Source organism: Papio anubis, chromosome 2 (assembly GCF_008728515.1).
Source record: "Papio anubis isolate 15944 chromosome 2, Panubis1.0, whole genome shotgun sequence".
Taxonomy (NCBI): domain Eukaryota; kingdom Metazoa; phylum Chordata; class Mammalia; order Primates; family Cercopithecidae; genus Papio; species Papio anubis.
Window position 1 is genome coordinate 191,496,948 of NC_044977.1, and position 25,587 is coordinate 191,522,534.

Genomic DNA, 25,587 nt, shown 5'->3' on the forward strand with positions numbered 1-25,587 from the left:
GGAACTCTAGAATTCGCAGGTTGACCTTAGGGCTCTTTTTCCTTAATGCACATTTGCACAAAGACTATATGACTTCCATTTTACTCTGGCAAATAGAGGTGCCATAAAACCAATAAGGTACTCTAAAGGGGGTCATTCTCCTTGTTTTCTCCTCATTCTCGGATTATGCGTTTCCCACTTCTTTTTTTGTCTTAAAAAGAAGAAGTGAGCTGTGGCCTAGGGTTTTTGTGTGGTGGATCGATGTGAGCTGCTTGTGGACAGGACTCCACAGTGTGTCATCACTGAGTTGTTTCCAGCCTCTTATGCATCTCAGTTTCTCTCTTCAGAGGCCTATGACCTCTGAGAGGGCTCAGAATGCCAGGTGATCAGCCCTTATATGTGTTTCCTGGATGACCTATTTTTAAAATTAATTTTTGTTGGGGATTTCCCTGCAGGGCCACTGCATGTTGCAGGGGGTCAACTCCCCAGACACTCCCACGAGGACCCTGGTCACCCAGGGGTGCCTTTCGCTGGGAAGAGCAAATGTCCTTTCTCTTTGGAGCTGAGAAAACTTAGTTTCTCATTTGCCTAGGAAAACAACAGTTCAGTTCCTCACACAAATGCACACAGACAAACCGAACTGATATTAATTTTGGGAGAAAAAGCAATAGAGAAGACCATTTAGAATGTATCTCCGAACTACAATTAGGATCCTTAAACAACAATTTCCTAGGAGAGAAAAGAAAAGAAACCAGCCAAGACCACTTCCTATAAACTGTGCTCAGCCACCCATAACTTTGTAGTTCTTGTCTGCCGTGATATGCTCCAAGGTCAAATCCTCTCACAGTGCAAAGTCATCTCTGGTTCCCCCAGAGCCAAAGAGGTCAGGTCATGCAATACAGGAAAACAGAGCTTAAAACCTAAGAAGAATCTGCCCATGACTCTTGAAACTTCACAAAGAAAACAGAACACTCTCAAAGGGGTGAGTGGCCCCTTTGTTCTGAATTCTTTAAAGGGGTTCAAGTCATTAGAAACCTTCTCTAGATTTTTTTGGTACTGCAGATGGCAAAGGCGGAAGGAGGTATGGGGGGAAGAAAAGTAAATGAAAGAAAGTTGTTTTTTTTTAAGTCAGGAAGCAAACACAGAAACCAGGTGCATGTTTTTATGTTGTTGTTGTTTTGTTTTTTGTTTTCTTTAGCTGCGAGAAATTTCAGCCAGATTAGAGAGGTTTTGTTACCCATAATTTGGAATTCTCACTTAGATTGGGCCAAGTCTGTTAGAGTTGGTCAGAACAAACAACAACAACAAAACCCCAACAATATGATCACTGAGCACTCTCATGGTGAGGAGAAATTCAGACCAGCTGGTTGGTACACTTGAACCAAGACAAAACCCCAGTTTAGCTACTTGCCTAGGGATGGGTCTCAGGCTGAAGACTGCTTTTTGCCATCCTAGAAGCAGGAAAAAAGTCGAATTCATCTTCCCTGCTGGGAGTGAGCTCAAGCTCCCTAAAGGAGTTGTTGGCCTTCTATCATCCTGGGAAGAGGAAATCTTGCCTTCCTTGTTGGAAGAAAATAAAACTCCAAAAAAAAAAAAAAAAAAAAAAAAAAAAAGGTGGGGGGAAGTTGTACAGAAAAATAAACTCTAGATCTTGACCAAATTTGGGGAGATCAAGGATTCTCTGGAGTGGGTGCTCCCAGACCTCAGCAAATTGTCCTATTGGTTTGAGCCGTAAGGTTAGCACATGTTGCTACCATGCACCAATAGATCTGTCAAAGGTCAGGGGCATCTCCACTCAGAATCCCTCCATGGTTACCAAAATGTGAACCCCTCAAATCTGAGACAGGTCTCAGTGAATTTAGAAGGTTTATTTTGCCAAGGTTGAAGATGCACACCCGTGACACAGCCTCAGCAGGTCCTGATGACACGTGCCAAGGTGGTCAGAGCACAGCTTGGTTTCATGCATTTTAGGGAGACATGTGACATCAATCAACATATGTAAAATGAACGTTGATTTGTCCTAGAAAGGTGGGACAACTTGAAGTAAAAGTGGGACAGGGAGGTGGGTTCCAGGTTGCAAGTAGATGAGAGACAAATGGTTGCATTCTTTTGAGTTTCTGATCAGCCTCTCCAAAGGAGGCAATCAGATATGCATTTATCTCAGTGAGCAGGGGGAAAACGGAATAGAATGGGAGGCTGGGTTGCCCTAAGCCGGTCCCAGTTTGACTTTCTCCTTTAGCTTAGTGATGTGGGGGCCCCAAGATATTTTCCTTTCATACCTCAGTTTGAAATGCTTGTTTCTTAGTACCATAAAGAAATAGCACTTGAACACAAATTTAATTTCCTCAGCAAGGCCTTTTTTTTTTTTTTGAGACGGAGTCTTGCTCTGTCTCCCAGGCTGGAGCGCAGTGGCGCAATCTCTGCTTTGCAAGCTCTGCCTCCCGGATTCACACCATTCTCCTGCCTCAGCCTCCCAAGTAGCTGGGACTACAGGCACCCGCCACCATGCCTGGCTAATTTTTTTGTATTTTTAGTAGAGACGGGATTTCACCATATTAGCCAGGAAGGTCTCGATCTCCTGACCTTGTGATCTGCCCGCCATGGCCTCCCAAAGTACTGGGAGTACAGCGTGAGCCACTGCAAGCAAGGTCATTTTTATACTTTCTGCAGAAAGGGTACACTCGCCAGCAGTTTTGCCACGAGCGTACACCGAACAAAGGAGACAGGGTCATTTATAACCTAACGCATCCGCCCTACTGATGTGTCCTGGCTGGAACGGGACACATTCTGTATTTGTCCCAATTGGCTAGTAACTTAGAACTTTTCAAAAGAGGCAAAGGCAGAGGAGAACAAAGGAAGGAGGAATTAATTAAATGCTGGGAAAGGCAAAAACACCTTCAAATGAGGAAGAGGAAGAGGCTATGACCTAATGCTTGCTTGGACCAGTATAAGCACGCCAGGGCAAATATTTAAGCTAAATTGTGGGAGCTAAGAACATATGATTTCTTCATTACAGCAAGAAGATATTTAAGAATGTCAGCACAAGTCTTTGAATAAATTTTGCTTCTAAGAGAAGTTACTATTTATTCCTAATTAGACGGGGAGAAAACTCCTTGAAGAGGAACCTCTACTTTACTTTTCACACCTCCTTGAAAGCAGGGGCTAAGGACTGTTTCCCTCCCAAAACTAGCTTGCTAGTTTGCAACAGTACCCCACTGGGTTGCGGTGAGTGTGCTAAGTGCTGAAGACCCTGGTCTTACGCCTTGTACCTGAACAGAGAGGAGTTGGTTTTATAGTAGGGTGAGGGAGACAGAATCTTGGTGCCTGCTGTGTTGGGAGTGACCTGATTTCCACAGACTGTGTGTGTTCAACCTCACAGCTAAATGTTTCTCCAGTTCCAAAGTCAACAACCAGAATGGCAGAAGGAGGGGAAAGGTTGAAGGTGGGGCTGAGAATGGCTTTGTCTGATCCCTTAACCAAGTCCCAACTCCTCAGCTGGCCCTTTCTCCTGAGAGTCTCTTGCTACTATCTGTGTCAGAGTTTACTACTGATGCCCTAAGGGGCAGGGCCTTTGGGAAATAAAGGAGAAAAAGTGCAAACCAAACAAATAAATTCTTCCTTAGCAGGGTTGGGAAAGATAAGCTGAGATGTCTCTTCTGGGTTAACCATTGGCTTAATCTGGGTTCCCCCAAATAGCAGAGCCTGAGCAAGGACTGGTGTACAGGTAGTTCATTTGGGGAATGAATCCGTTTTGTATGGTTAAAATAAGAGAAGATCAAAGTATGATTTTATGAATCACACAGTTTATTGCCAAAGAGGTCTTTCTTTTTCAGAATTCTTAAAACGGGGGAGAATAATGAGAACAAATCTCACAAGGGATACACTCAACAGACAAGGTATATTAATCACATAACGAGTGAGCTCCAGTTTCATTTAGAATCCAGTTATTAAAGCTCAATTGAGGCTGAGCATGGTGGCTCATGCCTGTAATCCCAGAACTTTGGGAGGCCGAGGCGGGTGGATCATCTGAGGTCAGGAGTTCGAGATCAGCCTGGCCAACGTGGTGAAACCCCATCTCTACTAAAAATACAAAAATTAGCTGGGCGTGGTGGTGGGCACCTGTCCCAGCTACTCGGGAGGCTGGGGCAGGAGAATCGCTTGAACCCGGGAGGTGGAGGTTGCAGTGAGCTGAGATCACGCCATTGCACTCCAGCCTGGACGACAAGAGTGAGGCTCCATCTCAAAAAAAAAAAAACAAAAAACAAGTTCAACTGCCCACTTAAGATGGAAAGCAGGCTTTTGTGGATGCAAAGTCCAATCAGAGTTTGAGGCACAACTTTCTGGGAGAGGTTCTCGGGAGGGACAGCTTGACTAATACAATGGAGATTCATGAAGATACATGAGGTCCCTTGATGCTAGAGAGCGGTGCCAGTGTTGTGAGACGAGGCTTCAAAAATAGCTTCAGGGCCTCCAGAGAGTGGTCTGGCCACATCCTAAGCTCTCCAAGTGTCTGTCAAAATCTTGGCTTTCTATGTGTTTTGGAGTCCAGTGGTTGGTGTCAGTAGCTCACATGTGGGGTCTGATAAGGAGTGACATACCATTCCCCTGAGCAGGGAGAGTTCACTCCATGTTCTAATTACAGTAAAACAATGTCACTCTCACAACAAAGTGAAAGTGTTTGGAGTCATTTAAAGCTACATAATCAAATCCCAAGGAATTGGAGGGGAGGGCTGGGAAGAGTTAAATAGGGAAGGAGGGAAAGAGAACGGCATCCAAGGGTGTATTCGTGAGTTGATCAAGTTGGTCACTACTATGGGCAAACAGAAGGCTATCATTTTAGGAGCTGCATAGAACATATCCTAGAATTGCCCATTGCAAGACTGGAAGAGCAGAGTATTTTTCCAGCAGTTCCTGCCTGCCCTTTGGTCAAAGTTTGTCCCTTGAGGTGTTCCTTTGTACTTCCAGGTTTACTCATGTGTCAGAGTGGGCAGTGGATTCCTGCAAGGGTCCCAGGTTGCAGTCCCAGAGACGCAGGGGAATACCAGGTGCAGCTGAGGCAAGGTGCTCTCAGGTTACACCTGTTCACAGCTGGTTGTCACAGCAAAGTTGGGCTGGGAAGATGTAAGGCCAGACACTGGAGGTGTGTAATACAACCTTAGAAAGGTCAAATGTCCTTTTCTGTCTTATGCAAATAGGACTACAATTCAGTTTAATTCTCAGAGTCAAGATCTATGTTTTTTTTTTCTTGGGGGAAAGATGAATTCTTCATTTAACTGCTTTTCTAGCAAAGCATAATCCTCAAGCTGTAATTTCAGTATAGTGATTTATTTTTAACCCTGTGGTACTGTATGCCTAATGTTCTGAAACACCGTCACTGCAGCAAATCCAAGCTTGAGTCTATCTGTGAAATGGGCACAGAAAACCAAGTGCATCCTCCTTTCATGATTCTCCCAGTCGTCAAGGCTGTATGTGCCAGGAGCTGGGGATGAAGAAGAGAGCCTTAGCCCTCCAGAAGCTCACAGAATGGACGTACAGTCAACAGTTTTGTTTGTTTTTTTGAGACAGTCTCCCACCGTTGCCCAGGCTGGAGTGCAGTGGCACCATCTCAGCTCACTACAACCTCTGCCTCCCAGGCTCAAGCTATTCTTCTGCCTCAGCCTCCCATGTAGCTGGGATTACAGGCATGTGCCACCAGGACTTGTAGGGTTTCACCACATTGGCCAGGCTGGTCTCGAACTCCTGGCCTCAAGTGATCCACCCGCCTCAGCCTCCCACAGTGCTGGGATTATAGGCGTGAGCCAATGCACCCGGTCTACAGTTTTCTTTAAATCTTTGTCAGGCCAGTACTTCCCTCCTCCTGTTTTCATCTTCCTACATTTGTGAGTTTCATTCATTCTCTTTATTCTATTCATTCCTTCTCTGTACTTTACCTAAACATAGTTGTGAATCCCCAAAATCTGAGCCAGGTCAATTTAGGAAGTTTATTTTCCCAAAGTTAAGAACGCACGCAAGTGAGACAGCCTCCAGTCCTGACATGTGCCCAAGGTGGTCAGGGCACAGCTTGGTTTTATACATTTTAGGAAGACATGAGACATCAGTCAACATATGTAAGATGAACATTGGTTCAGTCTGGAAAGGTGGGACAACTCGAAGTGGGGAGGGGGCCTCCAGGTCATAGGTAGATAAGAGACAAACGGTAGCAATCTTTTGAGTTTCTGATTAACTTTTCCAAAGGGGGCAATCAGATATGCATTTATCTCAGTGAGCAGAGGGTGACTTTGAATAGAATGGGAAGCAGGTTGGCCCTAAGCAGTTCCCAGTTTGACTTTTCCCTTTAGCTTAGTGATTTTGGGGCCCCAAGATTTATTTTCCTTTCACATAGCTCCACCACTGATGTGTCCTGGTATCTTCTCTCCTCAGCCTGTTTCTTATCCTGGAAACTGAGTGCTGGCGCAGGGCGATAGCGCGGTGGGGCGGGGTTGGGAGGAAACCCTTATCTGTGGCCAATCGCCCTCCGCTGTTCTATTATTAAAACTCTGGGAAACTGCTATTCTTAAATTATTTTAATTATTTTTAAAGATCCTGAGGAGCAGATTTTTTTTTTTTTTTGGTGAGACGGAGTCTCGCTCTGTCGCCGAGGCTAGAGTGCAATGACGCCATCTCGGTTCACTGGACCCTCCGCCTCCTGGGTTCAAGCGATTCTCCTGCCTAAGCCTCCCGGGTAGCTGGGATTACAGGTGTGCGCCTCCATGCCCAGCTAATTTTTGTAGTTTTAGTAGAGACGGGGTTCCACCATGTTGGCCAGGCTGGTCTCGAACTCCTGACCTCAAGTGATCCACCTGCCTCGGCCTCCCAAAGTGCTAGGATTACAGGCGTGAGCCACCGCCCCCAGCCTTTAAATAAACTTCATCTGATCAAAAGAAATTTAAAAACCAACCAACCCTAGTGAGCTCTAAAGACAGAAACACGCACAGGACCTGGAAAGAGCCTCTTCCTCATTGGCGTTTTCCTCACTTCGGGGAGCCACGCCTTCACCTCCCGGCCTCAGCCCCCGAGGCTGAAACCCTTTCCGCACCTGGCTCCACCTCCCTGACCCCTGCCCCGGCCCGGCTGTCGGGGAGCGAGAAGGCGGCGGGGGATCTGGCGCCCGGCTTAGGGGCGAGACGGCCGCAGCGGGCGCCTGGCACCTTGGGCGTGAGGAAGGCCACGCCCGGCGCCCAGGGCGGAGGAGGAGGCTCGGCGGCCCCCCCCCAGCCACGCCGCCGTGGGCCCCGCCCAGCGTAGCCCCTGCGCGCGCTTAGTGTGTAGGCGCGTCCCGGTGGCGGAGGCCGCAGGCCACAGCAGTGCTGGTGGAGGGGCTTCCAGAGAGAGCCTGCGGCAGCGCCCCCACTCGGCTCTCCCGGCAGGAGCGCCGGCACCTGCGCGGCGCCGGGTGAAGGCGAGCGCCTCGGCGAGCCCTCTGCAGCGGAGCCCCCTGCCCATTTGGTTTTGGGTAAGAGGAGGGGTCCGCGTCTCCGCAGCTCGGGCGGGATGCCCTGCCGCCCTCTACTCGGTTTGGTTCGGCCTCACGTGTTCCTTTAGCCCGGAAGCCGGGATACGGGTGGGGAAGGGGCGAGCCCTGCGGCCGCAGCGGGGTAAGAGTAGGACGGACCGATCTCGCCCAGACCTCAGGGTGTCCTCACTCGCCTCCCTCTCGGCTTCTCGGTCGGCGGTTCCAGCAGTATGATCTGGCATTTATTATTCGGAATAATGTGCCAGGCAGGAGGAGGCCCTAGTTCAAACACGCGGCCCTGCAGCTCCCAGGTGAAATGACTCAGAGTTTCCTGCCGGCGCATCTTACTGAAGGGGACCCAGGCCTCACGAAGGGAAGGAACCGTCCTCTCAAGGTCACGTCGTAGTCCAAGGCCGAGGCCAGACCGAAGCCAGGTGTCCTGCCTTCTAGCCCGGGCTCTAGGCCCTGTCTCCTTCCGGACCGAATCTCCAGGTCCTGTCCGCGTCCCTCCTCCTCCTCCTGCGTCCTCCGCGAGGCTCTGTTCCCGGGGTTCGGAGAGTGCTCCCTCCGCGCTACAGCGCCCTTGGGAAGATTGCTGGACAGCAGGCAGGCCACGGGGCCGGGAAGGAGGAGGAGCCGCGGGGGCAGGCTGGGGATGCCAGAGTGGTGGTGGGCACGGGACTGGCCAGGGCAGGAGCCCAGGCTGGCCTGTCGCACGAGGACTAGGGGGCTTTGTCTGGGCGGTGCCGCCTGAACCAATGGGAAGCGTGGCCCTGGCCGAGCCCCCTCGCTCCCCGCCCTCCGGCCGGGCGTTGGGGAGCGCGGCTCTGGGATTGGCTGCGCCGCGGTCTCGAGCGTTCTCGCGCTCTGCTTCCGTGCTGGAGCGCGCCGGATAGATACCCTGTGGGTGTGAGCGCTCTAATCGGTCCCGAGCGGCCCCGGCGCCTTGGGCGTGCGTCCTGCGGCCTCCAGGCTGCTCCCTTCTGGGGAAGGGTTTGGTGCTGCGCGCAGCGACGAACTCCGCGGTTTTTTTCCCCAGCCAGCCTGGAAATCTGCCTGTAGTCAGCTGATGCAGAGTCACCCTGCAGTTCCTACTTTGAGGAGTTGCAGAAGCACATATTTCTTTATGGAGGGCCGCCTGCAGGCCTCGCGCTGCCAGGATCCTTTGTGACGCTGCAGATGTCCTGGTGAATGTCCTTCTTTCTACAAGAGGCGTTGGAGCCGGGCTCTGCAGAGGGCGTATATATCCCTGGCCGGCAAGGAAGCTGACCCTTGAAATTTGTGAAGCTTTCGTATTCACCCAATACACATTTACAGAGCCTCTGCTTCCTGTTAGGGACCACACAGTAGATATTCGGATGAGCAAGGAGAGAGTGATTCATCATGCGGGTCCTGTCTGTAGGGCGCTCACAGTCCCCGTGGGGATTGGTGGTAGGATGGGGGCTTGTGAATGTTTATAAACAGAAATCCCTCGAATACGACCCTGGCTAGGTAGGTGCTGTTACAAGGCACAGAAGGGAGGAGATTGGGCGAAAGATTTTTGAATTAGGGGATTAGGAAAGGTAGCTTGGGAGAGTTATTTGAACCAGCTGGGACTTGGTCAGATGAGCAAGGCCCGGAAATTGGAAAGTACAGGGCTTGTTGAGGGATGGTGTAGCAAATGGTTTAATGAGTACAGGAGAAAAGTATAGTTGGAGATATGGTTTGGAGGAGCCAGGTGAGGACTCCAGGGCTCAGCTTGTGTACTCGGGTTTGAAATGCAGTAAGCACTTGTGAATAGAAAGCCTCCTTAATCACTCGCACTACTGTCATTTTTTACACCTACACCAAATATCTTGGAAATGGCTTTGATTCTTCCTTCTTTCATATCCTGCCCTCAATCTGTTGGTAAATGGTAGTGGACTCTACCTTCAATATAAAACCAGACTTACCAATTCTAATCACTTCCATGGTTTTCACCGGGGCTGGCAGCCTTTTTTGTACATTTCTAAGGAACACGTTTTCACATCTCACTGGAGTTGTGCAATATACAACCTGCATGACTATACATGGTGGCCCTGGATTACTGCCACAGATCCTAACTGGTCTCCCTGCTTCTGCTCTAGTCCATTTTCAACTTATTAACCCAATGAGAGTTATCTTTTTAAAAATGTAAGTCTGATAATGGCACTCCTCTTCTTAAAACTTTTTTTTTTTTTTTTTTTTTTGAGACAGAGTCTCGCTCTGTTGCCAGGCTGTAGTGCAGTGGCGTGATCTCGGCTCACTGCAACCTCCGCCTCCCAGGTTCAAGCAATTCTCTTGCCTCAGCCTCCTGAGTAGCTGGGACTACAGGTGCGCACCACCACGCCCAGCTAATTTTTGTATTTTTAATAGAGACAGGGTTTTACTATGTTGGCCAGGATGGTCTTGATCTCTTGACCTAGTGTTCGGCCCACCCCGGCCTCCCAAAGTGCTGGGATTACAGGCGTGAGCCACCACACCCGGCCAAAACTCTCTTAATTCATTTAATTATGTACCGGCCAGACATAGTGGCTTACACCTGTAATGTCAGCACTTTGGGAGGCTGAGGTGGGCAGATCATTTGAGGTTAGGAGTTTGAGACCAGCCTGGCCAACATGGTGAAACTCCATCTCTACTAAAAATACAAAAATTAGCCAGGCATGGTGGTGCATGCTTGTAACCCCAGCTACTCAGGAGGATGAGGCAGGAGGATCACTTGAACCCGAGAGGTGGAGGTTGTAGTGAGCCAAGATTGTGGCCCTGCACTCCAGCCTGGGTGACAGAACAAGATTCCATCTCAATAAATAAATATTGTCTGTTGTGTCTGTTGTGTGCAGGGCACTGTTGTACATGTTGTACAATGGTGAACAAAACAGACCAAAATTCCTGTTCTCAAAGAGCTTATATTCTAATGAGACTGAATGACAGCAAACAAGATAAATATGTATAACATATAGAATGCTATAATGTAATAAAGTGCCAAGGAGGAGGAAAAAATGGAAGCAGAGAAGGCGGATAGATAGTCAAGGTTGGGGTGAGACAGACGGGGTGGCCAGAGAATGTCTTAGTAAACATTTTAGTAAAGCACTGTGGATATTGGGGCAAGAGGGTTCTGGGTAAAGGGAACAGTAAGGACAAAGGCCCTAAAGCAGGAGCTGGCTTGCCATATTCCAAAGACAGCAAGAAAGCCACTGTGACCAAAGTACAGTGAACAAGGTAGGAATGAGGCCAGAGAGACAATGGAGACCCAGAACATGGAGGGCCTTGTAGGCGAACTCTAGATTTTGGCTTTTGCTCTGGCAGGAGTTTGGTGAGGCGTGACATGATCGGATTTATGTTTCTGCACGATCCTGCAGGCTGTGTTGAGCGGAATCTGGAGGAACTACAGTGGAGGCAGGCGTCTAGTTGGGAGCCTGTTGCAATAATCCAGGCAAGAAGGGATGAAGGCTTAGACTAGGCTGGTAGTGGAGGATCCTAGATATATTGTGAAGGTGGCATTGATAGGATTTGCTGAGCACCGGGCTGTGGAGTGTGCAGGAAAGAGGAGTCAAGAATGAGGAAGATGTAGAGGAACAAGTCTGCAGGATAATAGCACAGGCCCAGTTTTGGACAGGTTACGTTTGAGATGCCTAGTAAACGTTCAGGTGGAGATGTTGGATGCACAGTTGTCTGAATTCAGGGGAGAAGGTTGGGTTGGAGGTCAACCTTTGGGAGTTGGCGGCATGCGAATCTTATTTAAAGCTATCAGTGCTCGTCATGGTGCTGAGAACAGACCAAGAACAGAGTCCGAGACTCCGTCGTTTAGTGGCCAGCCTTTAACTTGGTAGGCAAGCCCTGTTCTCCTAGTGATAGAGTGCCCGCTTGACCTGGCAGTTGTAATTATGGCAGTTTTGACAGCTCGGGTAACACTATGTCTTGGGGAAGGACAGAAGAGGAGTGGAATGGGGGAAGCACATGTTCCTGTTGTCATTATAAGGTCATTATAAATGAGGCATTCTCAGAATAGAGGTCCAAACTCAAAATGAATACACCTCATACGTTGTTGGTGGGAATGTAAATTAGTACAACCACAACAGAGAATAGTTTGGAGGTTCCTCCAAAAATGAAAAATAGAGCTACTATAGGATCCAGCAGTACCACTGCTAGGTATATACCCAAAAGGAAGGAAATCAGTATATGGAAGAGATATCTGCACTCCCATGTTGGTTCCAGCACTTTTGACAATAGCTAAGATTTGGAAGCAGCCTAACTGTCCATCAACAGATAAATGGATAAAGCAAATGTGGTGCCTATACACAATGGAGTACTATTCAGCCAGCAAAAAAGAATGAGATCCTGTCATTTGCAACAATATGGATGGAACTGGAGGTCATTATGTTAAGTGAAATAAGCCAGGCACAGAAAGACAAGCTTTGCATGTTCTCACTTATTTGTAGGAGCTAAAAATTAAAACAGTTAAACTCATGGCGATATAGTAGAATGATGGTTACCAGAGGCTAGGACGGGTAGTGAGGGTCTGTGAGAAGATGAGATGGTCAATGGGTACAAAAAAGTTAAAAAGCATGAATAAGAACTAGTATTTGTGAGCATAACAGAGTGACTACAGTCAATACTAATTTAATTACACATATAAAAATAACTAAAAGTATAATTGGATTGTTTGTAACGCAAAGGATAAATGCTTGAGGGGGTGGATACCCCGTTTTCCCTGAGGCGATTGTATGCCTGTATCAAAATAGCTCATGTACCCCATAGATATATGCAACTACGATGTACCCACAAAAATAAAAAGTTACAGATAATAATGTTCTGCCTTCAGTGTGTTTTAGCTGCTATTGATTTGGCGGCAAGTAGCAGAAACCTTCAGCTGACTTACATTACACAGAGACTGTAAAGGCACAGCCCGGCTTCCAGAGCTGGGGGGCAGGAGGGCAGCGGCGGCGGCTGCTGTTGCTTTTCTCCCTCCGTCCACCTCCGCCCCTGCTGCCTTCTGCATGAGGCTCTTACCCCCCACCCCCTGCGGATTGGCTTTCTCCCTCTCTTTGTGGCTTCAGGGCCCAGTGGAGTATAGCTGCCATCCTCCAGCAACCCCATGGCATGGCCCTGCGCCGCAGAGCATGGTTCGCATTCTCTCACGGTGCCAGGGGACAGAACAATGTGTTCACCTTAGGTCTGATGTCTCTTCCTGGCTCAGTCCTCCATGACCAAAGCGCGGTCTCTGCAGCTGCAGAGGCCAAATCCTATGGGGGAGGGGCAGGTCTGAGAGGAGGGGCATCAGGTGAGCAGGACAGACCCTGGAAAGGTAGTCACTGCAGAGACTGTATTTGTGGTGTGTTATCGGAGGAGAACAAGCCTAATCTGGTGCCTGGAATGTCTCTCAGGACAGTCAAGGTGTCTGCAGTGGGTGTGCCTAATGTTAGACCCTTGGCTTTTATTGAAGGCCCCTGTGAAACAAGCTATGTGAGTGTCACGTCTGCGTGTATGATACAGTGGTGGTGAGAACATTGTCTACCATATCACTTGAGTTCCTGTGTAATTATTTCTGACTTTTGTTTCAGAATGGTGCTTCTCTGAGGAGTCTTAGGTGTCTTTTTGAATGAGGGCTTGAAAACTTGTCAGGTTTCCCTTTGGCATGACCTCAAGGAAGCTCCCACGTATAGCTGAGCTGGGCTGGAACTTTCAAGCAAGACTCTACGAACTGTTCAGAAGAGGAATGGCCAAACATATATATTTATATATCATATAAATACATATGTATATAAAAATACAATTCTTTGATTATAGTGCATATATATATATATATATGGTCAGGAATCTCAAAACTCAAATGCCCATAGTGTCCAGGCAATTAACAAAGATGACATGGATAGTTTTAACGTAGTAAGTACAAACTGTTTGTATTGAGTTCGAGCATAGCTTAGCTGCCTAGTTACACTGTTTTTTAAAACATCAGGCTGGCCAAACAAATCAGCCAAGTAGAACATGTTTAGGTAGGCTGCCAGTTGTAGGATTTGGGAACCTGACACAGAAACTGGCTGGTCTGAAGCTCCTCAGTGTGGGTTCTCTGCATTGGAGCCTAAACCCTGCCTCAACCCAGCTTGCCCTCCTCAGGGGCAGGACCTTCCCCTCCCACTTGGGAGTGCCAAGGGCCCATGTAGGCCTCATGTCCAGAAACACCTGAGTTCTCTTTCCTGCCTCCTGTGACCCTGTTTGCTGCGGACGCCCTGCCTCTGTTGAGAATGTTAGCACTGGGAGTGCCTGCCCCTTTGAGGGGAGCCCCTGCTGCTGCCTCACAGGAAAGCCCCAGCCATGACCTCTGCAAGATAGTCATGTCAGAATGGAACACAGCAAGCCCAGCAGTGAGGCAAGGACGCACGCACTGTTTTCTTCTTTTCTGGAGTAGGAGTGCTTTCCATGAGTTCCTTGACGGTGGAGAGGGCCCTTGAGAGAAGGCCCAAGTGCTTCTAGCAATAGAAAAATGTCTCCAAGATTCCAGGTTGCTATGTGAGCATTTTGATTTTGTGACAGTATCTTATGAGTTTGGTGCCTGGGAGTCAAGCCCCCTGTGCTCAGTCACCTCCGGGCAACTAATTACCTGACTTTCAAGGCTGAGGAGACTGAGCATCCGCCTCCCACAGCCATTTCTGTTCCCAAACTAAAAGGCAAGAGAATGGTGTGTGAAGTTTGAGAACTTATTATTTACAGAGAATAAGGCCTGGCACAAAACATGAAGGTGGCAGACAGCAACCCTGCAGTCCTGGGAGCCCTGCAGTGGAAATAGCTGCATGTTTCAGAAACACGCACGCAGCAGACCACATCGAGAACAGTGCATTGTCCAAGGGACTCAGCTTTTATGCACTTTTAACTATTTTGACTTTAGTACTTTTAGATATTGCTGACTTCAAGGAAAACAAAATGGAAAGCAGCTGTCTATTTGGAGATCATATTAAAGCATTTTCTGCCACAGGCATTGAGCTAAGGGGTGGAAAGGACTTTAATTATAGATGACTGGATGGGAAGTCTCCCAGTGATGGTGACCTCAGACTCTGGTCCTGGGTCTTGGAGGGAGGAGGTAGAGATGTGTGTGCTCAGCCAGCCTGTCAGTACTTTGATGGCAGGAGGGGTTTCCTCATTAAAAAGTTTTAGCCAGCACGGGCCTGTGCCTTCCATAAAACTATAAAAAGTCAGTCTGGGCTCCATTCTGCTGTTCTCTGCAAGGAACTTTCCATGGAAACTTATTTTGTGGCCACAGGCCAACTTTCCACCCCCAGACTGCCCTGCGGGAACTCACTCAGCTCCCATCCACTCCCCAGGGCCTCAGAGTGCCTCCTCTGCGTCAAGCTCGTTCTAGGCACTGAGGATTTGGTGGTGAACCAGGTGGACAGGGTTCCTGGTGTCACTGAACTTATGATCTGGTAGAGGAAGATAAAGTAAATAAACAAGGTAATTTTGGATTAAGGTAGCTGCTATGAGAGTGATTTTACAGAGAGCAACCTGTGTGTTGAATGGGAGCCACTTTAGTGAGGGAGTCAGAGGACTCAGCATCCAGGATGAGGGCAGAGGAGGACCCAGGATGAAGGCAGAGGAGGACCCAGGACTCTGAGGCAGGAACACTCTAGCGTAGGCGAGGAGCTCTCAGAGTCAGTGCTGGCTACAGCACAGTGAACAAAGAGGAGGGTGGCCCGGTGAGCTAGGGGCCTCCAGGGAGGGAGAGGCCAGCCCCAGTGGGCATGGAAAGTTCTTTAAACACGTAAGTCGCATAGCTTCACTGGAGTTAAATAGGTTTCTGGGCTGCTGTGCTGAGAATGGGGTGTGGCAAATAGGGGCAGGAGTACAAGCGAGAGTTTACTGTAGTTTTGGAAAGATAACACCAGAGAGATTCCTGCCTGCTTTCCTTTCCTGAGGATTAAACAAATTAAACCTCCCTCCAACAGGGCGCATGGCAGTGGTTGCTTAGTCAACACTGCTGACCTCTGGCCCCAGGGGGCTGGCTGTCAGTCAGGTTTGGGGTAGCAGCCAACAGGCAGGGGAGGAGCCTCCCAGGCAGTACCTTGTTCCCGGGAACTGTATGACAGACTACAGCCAGGTAGGCAGAGGAGAGGCTAGAACCCATTCAGCAGGCCGCCTGCCTTCCCTTAGGCCTGGAGGAATCACTGTTAACAGAATCGGAGGGCAACGCATGCCCGTGCTGATCAGCAGTCAATAACGCTGAAGAGTCCTGGCGCCCAGTAGCCTTAAGGTGTTACTAAGAGATTCTTGTTGCAATAAGGTTGCTTTAACCTCAAATGGGGAGGGACGCGGAGGGGGTGTGTGTGTGTGTGTGTGTGTCTGTCAATTACAAGAGTCTCTTATTTGGCAGCTCCAAACTCCGTGCTATAATGAATTACTGATTAATTCAGCCTCAGAGCCAGAGCCCCCTTGTTTGTTGGGATGGGGGAAAGAGGTGGACAGCTGAGTCAGATGCTATGTGGCATGGGGCCAAGCTGCCTGCAGGGGCAGGTGGGCACCACAGGTGGGTGTTTCAGCAGGTTAGAGGAATAGGATTTACTGAGTCAGAATCCCTGGGGGGTGGGTCCCCGAGTCTCCCAGCGGTTGTCAGAATCCCTGAGGGGTTGGGTCCCCGAGTCTCCCAGCGGTTGGGAGTTTGAGGATCACTGATGGGGCCACCCTGCTCACGTTATGAATGGGTGATGACTTGCCCAGGGTTGCCCAGTGCGTTCGGTGGCACAGCTAGAGCCAGAACCCAGGCTTCCAGGCACCCTGGCTCCTGACTCTTTCTATCATGGGGCTGCAGCTTGAGAGAGGACCCAGAGAAGACTGCCTGGTACCAGGACTGGAGCTGGGTGGAACAGATGCAGCCCAGTTTGACTTTCACAACCTGAAAGAAACATGACTACTCCTGATTAAAGGCCTGAAGGCAACAAAGTAATGCTGAGGGTGCGTTTGTGTTTCAGAACCACTGGGAGGAACTGGGCCATTCTACCACCTGTTGCTACCATGCTGGCCACCCGCCTCTCCAGACCCCTGTCACGGCTCCCAGGAAAAACCCTAAGTGCCTGTGATAGAGAAAATGGAGCAAGGTAAGCAACTAGAAGTGGTGGTGGCTTTGAGGGTGACTTTCTGGGCAAGCAGAGCTTTTCACACATGGACGGCATAGGCAGTAATGAGGCCTGATTCTCAAAGATGTCTCTCAATACCTATGTCTCCCAGCAGAGGAAACTCAGAGGTGTCCTAGGAAGACATATTCCCAGGGCACACAGGGCAAAGAAGAATATCTTTTATAACCGCTTTTTTTTTTTTTTTTTTTTTTGACGGAGTCTCACTGTGTCGCCAGGCTGGAGTGTAATGGCGCTATCTTGGCTCACTGCAACCTCCGCCTCCTGGGTTCAAGTGGTTCTCCCAACTCATTCTCCTGAGTAGCTGAGATTACAGGTGCCCGCCACCACGCCCAGCTAATTTTTATATTTTTAGTAGAGATGGGGTTTCATCAGGTTGGCCAGGCTGGTCTTGAACTCCTGACCTCAGGTGATCCACCCGCCTCGGCCTCCTATCCACCCGCCTCGGCCTCCCAAAGTGCTAGGATTCCAGGCATGAGCCACCGTGCCCGGCCATAACCACTTCTTAAAACTCTTTTTATTTTGAAATAACTTTAGACTTACACAAAAGTTGCAAAAATTGTTGGAAAGGGTTTCTGGATCCCCTTCAGCTAACTTCCCTAAATGTTAACATCTTACAAAACCATACTGCAATGATCAAAATCAGGAAATTACCATTGATAGAATACTATTAACTAGTCTGCAGACCTCATTCCAGTGTCGCCAAACAGCGGCTGACGGACCTTTTTCTGGTCCAGGATCGAATCCCGCGTCTCACATGGCACGGAAGTGTTATGTGTTTTTAGTTTCTTCCTACCGGGGACAGGTCCTCAGTCTTTTTCGCTCAAGACCTTGACACTCTGGCTGGTTATGTTGTACAATGTCTCTCAGTTTGGGTTCGTGTGGCAAGAAGCCCGCGGCAGTGAAGTGGTGCTTTTCTCAGCCCATCGTGCCAGGAGGTACATTATTTTATGTGGCTCATCACTTTAGCCACCTGGATAACTGTTCTTTTAAAAATTTATGCATGAAATCAGTTAACTGAAATGTCCCAAGACTTCACTGAATCATGTGTGTGATTTTGAGGCAGCTTTATGTAAGTACAAATTAGACAAGCAGCTGTTCTTCTTTGAGAGCTTCTGGAATTGCCTTTTCCCAGGGCATTCAGTGGGCTCTGCTGCCACAGTTGACTCTTTTGCAGTCTGAGCAAGGAAAAAACAAGAAATGCCTTTTTCTTTCTGTTATATTTGAGGGGAGTGAAATTGAAGGTTAGGTTAAATTCAAAGTCCCAGGAGCTAGAACACTGATATTTTCTAGGCCAATAATATGTTTAGAAGAACATGCATTTAGACTGAGCCTCTGTTGCCCAGGAAATGTGGCAACCTCTTGGCTCAGAGCAACCTCTCCCTTCCGGGTTCAAGCAATTCTCCCGCCTCAGCCTCCCGAGTAGCTGGGACTACAGGCATATGCCATCATGCCCAGATAATTTTTTGCATTTTTAGTAGAGACGGGGTTTTGCCATATTGGCCAGGCTGGTCTCGAACTCCTGACTTCAAGTGATCCTCCTGCCTCAGCCTCCCAAAGTGCTGGGATTCACTGCGCCCGGCCCGGCTTTTAGCAGCATTTGCTTGAATTTATTTCTGAGAGATACAGAGGCATGGCTTGGAGTTGGGGCTCCACCTACCTGAGGACCCCGCGTGAGAAGAGTTTAGAATACTCCGCTGGCACAGGTGGCAGGAGGCCCCTGCCATCAGAGCAGGGACGGAGCTTGGCTTTGTTGAAGGGCTTTTGAAAGAAGGTGACTTGCTGCAATTGTTTTTTCAGTGAGTGATTAATAAAAATGGCAAGATCTGTCTCCATGATGGCTTTTAGAGATTTCTGGTGTGTTTTTTACAGAGGAGAAAATAATCCCACAGGAAGTTAAAATACTTTTACAAAGGTTTTGTTCTCAAATTTAAGGAAAGTGAGGCATTAGTCAAGCTCCTGGCTCACTTGAGGGGAAAGAAAGGTTGTCAAAGGGAATTCGGAATCTTGTGGATGGACTGAGAAGTAACTTGGTTAGGTTGAGGGGTTAGGTTAGGTTGGCCTGGGCGGTGGGTGGACAGCCGCAGAGCTGAGTCAGAGTAGAGTCAATGTCACAGGGTGAAGGCGTGGGCAGCGTGGAGGGGGACCCAGGTGCAAAAGGAGGCTGGCATGGTGGGTAATTACCATGCCTAGGATCCCACAGGACGTCTCAGTGGTGGGGAAAACCTTTGGCCTGATCATTTTGCTTGAATCTCAGTTGGAAAGGGCCTCATAATCTTGCTGATAGCATCCTTAACAAGTGACCTTATAGCCTCTATTTGAATATGTCCAGTGATGGAGAGGTTAGTACCTCTCACAGCAGGCCTCCTATGTTTGGACATCTCTTTCATGCAGTCCTTATTGAGCAGAAATCTTTTCTCCTGTTAATGCCACTCCTTGTTCTCGGGTCTGCCCCTGCATTCACACTGAGCGAGTTATTCCCTTCTCCCCAGGGCACTGTGCCCCCTCAGTACCCACCCACTCACCTACTCTTTTTCCCCCTATGTGGTTTTTCCTTGTTTATCTCTCATGGTTTGCCCACTATCATCCAGGACTGCCTCCTGAATGATCTGCACTTTGCCTGTGCTGCTTCTTAAGATGTGGTGCCTGAACAAAACACCACCACTGTTGACATGCCCAGAGTAGGCGTCACCCAGTACACATGGCTCCGTCCAGATGAAAACCTTCCCAGGAGTGGCTGGGTAAGGCCCCCAACCCCAACACCTGACAACCTGCTGTGCTTACTGGCTCCCCACGGCCCTCCGATTTCAGATTTCTCAGATTTCCAGCTTTGCCAGAAGACTCTGGCATCCCTGGGGCAGGTGCCTTACCCTCACATCTGGGACCTGCCTCCTGGACTTTGGTCACCAGTGCTCAGCTCCCAGGCCAGGTGCAGCGCATGATGCTCCCAGGGTGGCCTGACCTGGGCAGAGGAGAGAAGGGCTCTTGCCTCCCCTATCCTGTTTCTTTCCTGTCCAGCCCAGGCTCACATAGCTTCTTTTGGCTGCCACATCACATGTGTGATTCATGGTCAAACAGGCTAAATTTTTTTCACAGATGCTGCTGCGAGGCCATATTTCTCCCGAGCTGCACCTGTGCCACTGACCTGTGTTCCTCCTAAGCCCCGTCTTGTTAGATTCGAATGGACTCATGGCTCCTCTCAGCGGAAAGCTGGGTTACTGGTTATTGTTGCTGATTCCTGATGGGGACAATAAAAGGTATAGGCACACACACTGGTAAGATAGAGAAGCCAGAATGAAAGCCCTGGCCAGCATAGGGAGCACTCTCAAATGCAGCCTGGACGGCCAGGGCTCTGAGGACAGCAGGCTCTTCCACAGGGCCTTGGGGAGGTGCCAGACTGCACCTCTTCCTCCCTCTCTAATTCTGTTCCTGGGTTAGGGCAAAAATCAGGAAGCTCTCATCTTTTGAATCTCACAGCCACCCCTTTGGGTTCTCCCTTCAGAAAGTGTGTTGACCGGCAGGGTACGGTGGCTCACGCCTGTAATCCCAGCACTTTGGGAGGCTGAGGCAGGTGAATCACCTGAGGTCGGGAATTCGAGACCAACCTGTCAAATATAGAGAAACCCCGTCTCTAATAAAAATACAGAATTAGCCGGGTGTGGTTGTACATGCCTGTAATCCCAGCTACTCGGGAGGCTGAGGCAGGAGAATCGCCTGAACCCGGGAGGAAGAGGTTGCAGTGAGCCGAGATCGCACCATCATACTCCAGCCTGGGCAACAAGGGCAAAACTCCGTCCCAAAAAAAAAGAGAAAGAAAGAAAGTGTGCTGACCATCTTGAGCTTAACTTGTGCCTCCCGGGAGACCGAGACCGGCGTAACTGTTGGTGTTAGTGGCTTGGTTGGCCAGCAGCTTGCTGTCACTGCAGGACCCTCCTGGGCAGAGGAGACCCTCCAGGGAAATACACAGTATTTTATGTGCTGGTTTTGGGCCTAACGCCTCATGGGCATTCTTAGCCCTGGGAGACCAGTGTATCTGGTGGGATTGCTTCACACTAGGAGTAGCAGGAACCCCTAGAAGTCCAGGGCCATTGTGGCCTTGGGGAGCCCAGGCTCCTCGTTTTTTTCTGCTGTGTTATTCTGAAGGCAGCTCAGGATCCCAGGATACTGTGATAGTCCTCCACCTCCAGCCTCAGTCCAGGCAGGAAGAAGCAACGCACCTGCATCGGGAAAGCAAAACTCAGCAATCATGGTCGACCTCTGCTTGCACCCTATTGGCCAGAGGCAGGTCACGTGACCACCAAGTGGGTGGTGGTCTGGAAAGAGTTGGGCACGCTGCTGTCCCGGACAGAATCCAAATGTTGGTTAGTGAGGCAGATGAGAAGAATGGATGCTGGCAGGCAAAGAGCAGTGTCTGTCACAGCTCAGCTGGGCTGTGGCCTCCAGCTGTTCACATAGGGATATTGGGGCTTTGGCAGTCAAGAGGCTCAAAGGGGAACCGTCTGGGGATAGGCCTATTTTTTTTTCTTTTTCTGTAGGGCAGTGGTATTGAACTTTGGTTGTGGGTTAGACTCACCTAGAGAACAGTGAGGGAAAAGTATCTGTGCCTCATCCCTGGGTCAGGAGTGACGCTGGGCAAAAGAATACTTTAAAGAACTTCCCTGTGATTAAAAAAAAATCATTCTATGGAGAATCTCGAACAAATGCAAAAGTGGAAAGCGGTATATTAATCCCTGGAGTACCTATCACCTGGGTTTCCATAATTATCAGCACATGACCAATCTTGTTTCAGCTGCGTCTCCATTTTCCTCCCCCTCCCCATACTAGATTTTTTTCGAAGCAATTTCTGGACGCGGTATTTCATTTGCAAATATTTTAGTATTTATCTCTAAATGATAAGAGCTCATTTTATTAATATAACCACACAACCATGATCACATTTCCAAGTGATTCTGATAAACAGGGGCCCAGAGAACAACTGCTCTGAACCTAGATGAACCAGTTCTTCACCCAGGACCTTTTGTACTGGAATCCCCTGAGGTGAATGACACACACAGATTTCTGGGGCTGCCCCTTCCTACAATCAGAATGTCAATGGGAGGGGCCTGGGAGTTTGCTTTTTAACAGGCCATGAGCCACTGCTCCCGGCCACGAACTTTTTGTTACTTTAAAAAATGTCAGGTGGGTTGGGCATGGTGGCTCACACCTGTAATCCCAGCACTTTGAGAGGCCAAGGCAGGTGGATCACTTGAGGCCAAGAGTTCAAGACCAGCCTGGCCAACATGGTGAAACCCTGTCTCTACTAAAAACACAAATATTAACAGGGCATGGTGGCACATGCCTATAATCCCAGCTACTTGGGAGCCAGAGGCACGAGAATCGATTGAACCCGGGAGGCAGAGGTTGCAGTGAACTGAGGTTGCACCACAGCCCTCCAGTCTGGGTGAAAGAATGAGACGCTGTCTTAAAAAAAAAAGAAAGAAAGAAGGAAAGAAAAAGTTCTAAGGGGGTGGCCTAAGGAGACAGGAATAAATCATCTAGTTCCACTAGGGATGTAACTGCCCAATGGGTTCACCTTGCTCGCTGCCTAGACAGAACTGGTTTATCAAGACAGAGGAATTGCAATAGACGAAGAGTAATTCACGCAGAGGCGGCTGTGCAAGAGACCAGAGTTTTATTATTACTCAACTCAGTCTCTCCAAGCATTCAGGAATTGAGAGTTTTTAAGGATAATTTGGTGGGTGGGAGAAGGCCAGCGAGAGGAGTTGATTGGTTGGGCTGGAGACGCAATCATGGGAAATTGGAGCTGTCCTCTTGCGCTGAGTCAGTTCCTGGGTCGGGGCCACAAGATCAGATGAGCCAGTTTATCCATCCGGGTGGTGCCAGCTGACCCATCAAGGGCAGGGTCTGCAAAATATCTCAAGCACTGACCTTAGGAGCAGTTTAGGGAGGGTCAGAATCTTGTAGCTTCCAGCTGCATGACTGTAAATTATAGTTTATAATTTCTAATCTTGTGCCTAATTTGTTAGTCCTACAAAAACAGTCTAATCCCCAGGCAAGAAGGAGGTTTGTTTTGGGAAAGGGCTGCCATCTTTGTTTTAAACTGTAAACTATAGGCTGGGCGCAGTGGCTCACGCCTGTAATCTCAACACTTTGGAAGGCTGAGGTGGGCAGATCACCTGAGGTCAGGAATTCGAGACCAGCCTGGCCAACATGGCAAAACCCCGTCTCTACTGAAAATACAAAAATTAGCTGGGCGTGGTGGCAAGTGCCTGTAATCCCAACTACTTGGGAAGCTGAAGCAGGAGAATCGCTTGAACCCAGGAGATGGAGGTTGCAGCGAGCCAAGATCGTACTACTGCACTCTATCCTGGGTGACAAGAGTGAAACTCCATCTCAAAAAAATAAAACTATAAACTATAAACTAAGTTCCTCCCAAAGCTAGCTCAGCCCACAGCTAGCTTGGAATGAACAAGGACAGCTTGGAGGTTAGAAGTAAGATGGAGCTGGTTAGGTCGCTCTCTTTCACTGTCTCAGTTTTTTGCAATGGCGGTTTCAATGACAGCTTCTCATTCTTTCTGCAGAGCCACACTGGGGGTCGTGGGAAAGCAGTGATGCTCTTTGGATGGAGTCATTCACGAGCGTCAGGTGTACTGACCACACTATCCTGCTCACTCAAGGCCATCCACACTCAGACTTAAACTCCAAAGAGACTCCTCTGTGGCAGAGCAAAAGGACAAGGGGTTACCTTGGCGGGTTTTCCTAGAGAACCCTCATTTCAGTCTAGTGAATTTAACGTTCTTTAAGAACATATTTTAATAATTTTTTTAAAAGCTTAATATGTTGAATAGGTAATATATTCACATGGTACAAAATTTGAATGGCAGGCCGGGTGCGGGGAGCTCACGCCTGTAATCCCGCACTTTGGGAGACCGAGGCAGACGAATCACTTGAGGTCAGGAGTTCGAGACCAGCCTGGCCAATATGATGAAACCCTGTCTCTACTGAAAATACAAAAATTGGCCGGGCGTGGTGGCTCAAGCCTGTAGTCCCAGATACTCAAGAGGCTGAGGCAGGAGAATTGCTTGAACCTGGGAGGCAGAGTTGCAGTGAGCTAAGATCGTGCCACTGCACTCCAGCCTAGGCAACAAGAGTGAAACTCTGTCTCAAAAACAAAGCAAAACAAAACAAAAAACAAAATTTGAATGCCGTAAAATGGCATACAGAAACGGTAAGTCTATCTCCCATCTCTTTTCCCCCATTACCACCTGCTCATTCACCACTCCCTCCTCCACTTGTCATTACTGGGTTAATATTCATTTAAAAACTAACAGGACCTCTGCTTCTGGGAAGATGGAGTAGATGTACTTTTCTCTATTCTTTCTGTTAAGTACAACTAAAAACCCTGGATATTACATAAACTATAAATAATTTAGTAAATATGTAATATATAAAACGCCTCTTAAAAGGCAGAGAGAAGAAGACAGACCAGCTAAGGACCTCAGGACCCAAGAAACAACACAGTGATGAGTTCTCTAGGTTTTCTTTTTGTTTCTTATGTCCCAGATTTGGAGTTGAAGAAGCCGGCAACCCAGAAATGCTGGTAAACTCAGATGCAAAAAGCCCCCCCAAAAATTTGCTCTCTCTAGCCAAATGACCAGCCTAGTAAGACAGAACACGTGGGTTTGTTCCAGGGATATAAGGATGGTTCGTTATTTGAAAATTAATCTCATTCACCAAATTAATGAACTAAAAGAAGAAAACTTACATGATGCTCTCTATCAATGCAGAAAATGCAAAATTTAGCACACATTTATGATTTTTAAAATCTCAGGAAAAATAGACGTAGAGGGGAAATTTCCTGAACTTGATACAGGGTATACACCATAAGCCCTCAGCTAACATACTTAAGGGTGAGACTGAATGCTTTGCCCCTAAGATGGGAAACAAACCAAGGATATTAGTCTCACCACTTATCCAACATAATGCTGTAATTTCTAGCCAGTGCAATAAGGTAAGAAATGGAAATAAAAGTCATATAGATTGGAAAAGAAGGAATAAGAGTCACTATTTGCAGATTACATGATCGTGTACATAGAAGATCCCAAGACACCCACAAAAAACTCTCTCAGAACTAATAAGTAAGTTTAGCAGGGTTACAGGATACAAGATAACACACAAAAATCAATTGCATTTCTGTATACTGGCAATGAACATATGGATATCAAATTTTAAAACAATACCATTTCGGCCGGATGTGGAAGTTCCTGCCTATAATCCCAGCACTTTGGGAGGATGAGGTGGGAGGATCACTTGAGTCCAGGAGTTCAAGATCAACCTGGGCAACATGGTGAGACCCTGTCTCTGCAAAAAATACAAAAATTAGCTGAGCATGATGGTGCATGCCTGTGGTCCCAGCTACTGGGGAGGCTGGGGTGGGAAGATTGCTTGAATGTGGCAGGCAGAGGTTGCAGTGAGCTGAGATCACGCTACTGCACTCCAGCCTAGGCAACAGAGTGAGACCCTGTCTCAAAAAATAAAATAAAATAAAATAAAACAAAACAATACCATTTGTAGTTGCTCAAAAAAAAGAGAGAAATAGGTGTAACAAACATGTTACACGTAACAAAGCATGTATAGGATTTGTTTTTTGTTTTGTTTTTGTTTGGTTGGCTTTTTTTGAGACAGTTTCACTCTTGTTGCCCAGGCTGTAGTGCGATGGTGTGATTTCGGCTCACTTTGACCTCCGCCTTCTGGGTTCAAGCGATTCTCCTGCCTCAGCCTCCCGAGGAACTGGGATTACAGGCACCCCCCACCACCACCATGCCCGGCTGGTTTTTTGTATTTTTAGTAGAGTCAGGGTTTCACCATGTTGGCCAGGCTGGTCTCGAACTCCTGACCTCAGGTGATCCACCCGCCTCGGCCTCCCAAAGTTCTGGGATTACAGGCATGACCCACCATTCCCGGCTGCTTGTATCAGATTTAAATGCTGAGAACTACACA

The 25,587-nt window shown here is 48.4% G+C and overlaps 1 protein-coding gene and 1 pseudogene across 3 annotated transcripts in view; one reads left to right on the plus strand and one right to left on the minus strand.

Annotated features, from left to right (window-relative positions):
* Nucleotides 1–25,587, plus strand: part of BDH1 (3-hydroxybutyrate dehydrogenase 1) — a 61,666-nt gene that overhangs the window by 9,994 nt on the left and 26,085 nt on the right. For 2 of the 3 annotated variants that reach the window (XM_031663909.1, XM_031663910.1), the window contains exon 2: nucleotides 16,426–16,551. In XM_031663909.1, the coding sequence (XP_031519769.1) occupies nucleotides 16,469–16,551 (83 nt within the window). In that variant the 5' untranslated portion in view covers nucleotides 16,426–16,468. Of the gene's footprint in view, nucleotides 1–7,302; nucleotides 7,472–16,425; nucleotides 16,552–25,587 lie in introns of those variants that run through there. The other variant, XM_031663908.1, reaches the window with a different exon arrangement.
* Nucleotides 6,780–8,189, minus strand: LOC101015315 (annotated as a pseudogene).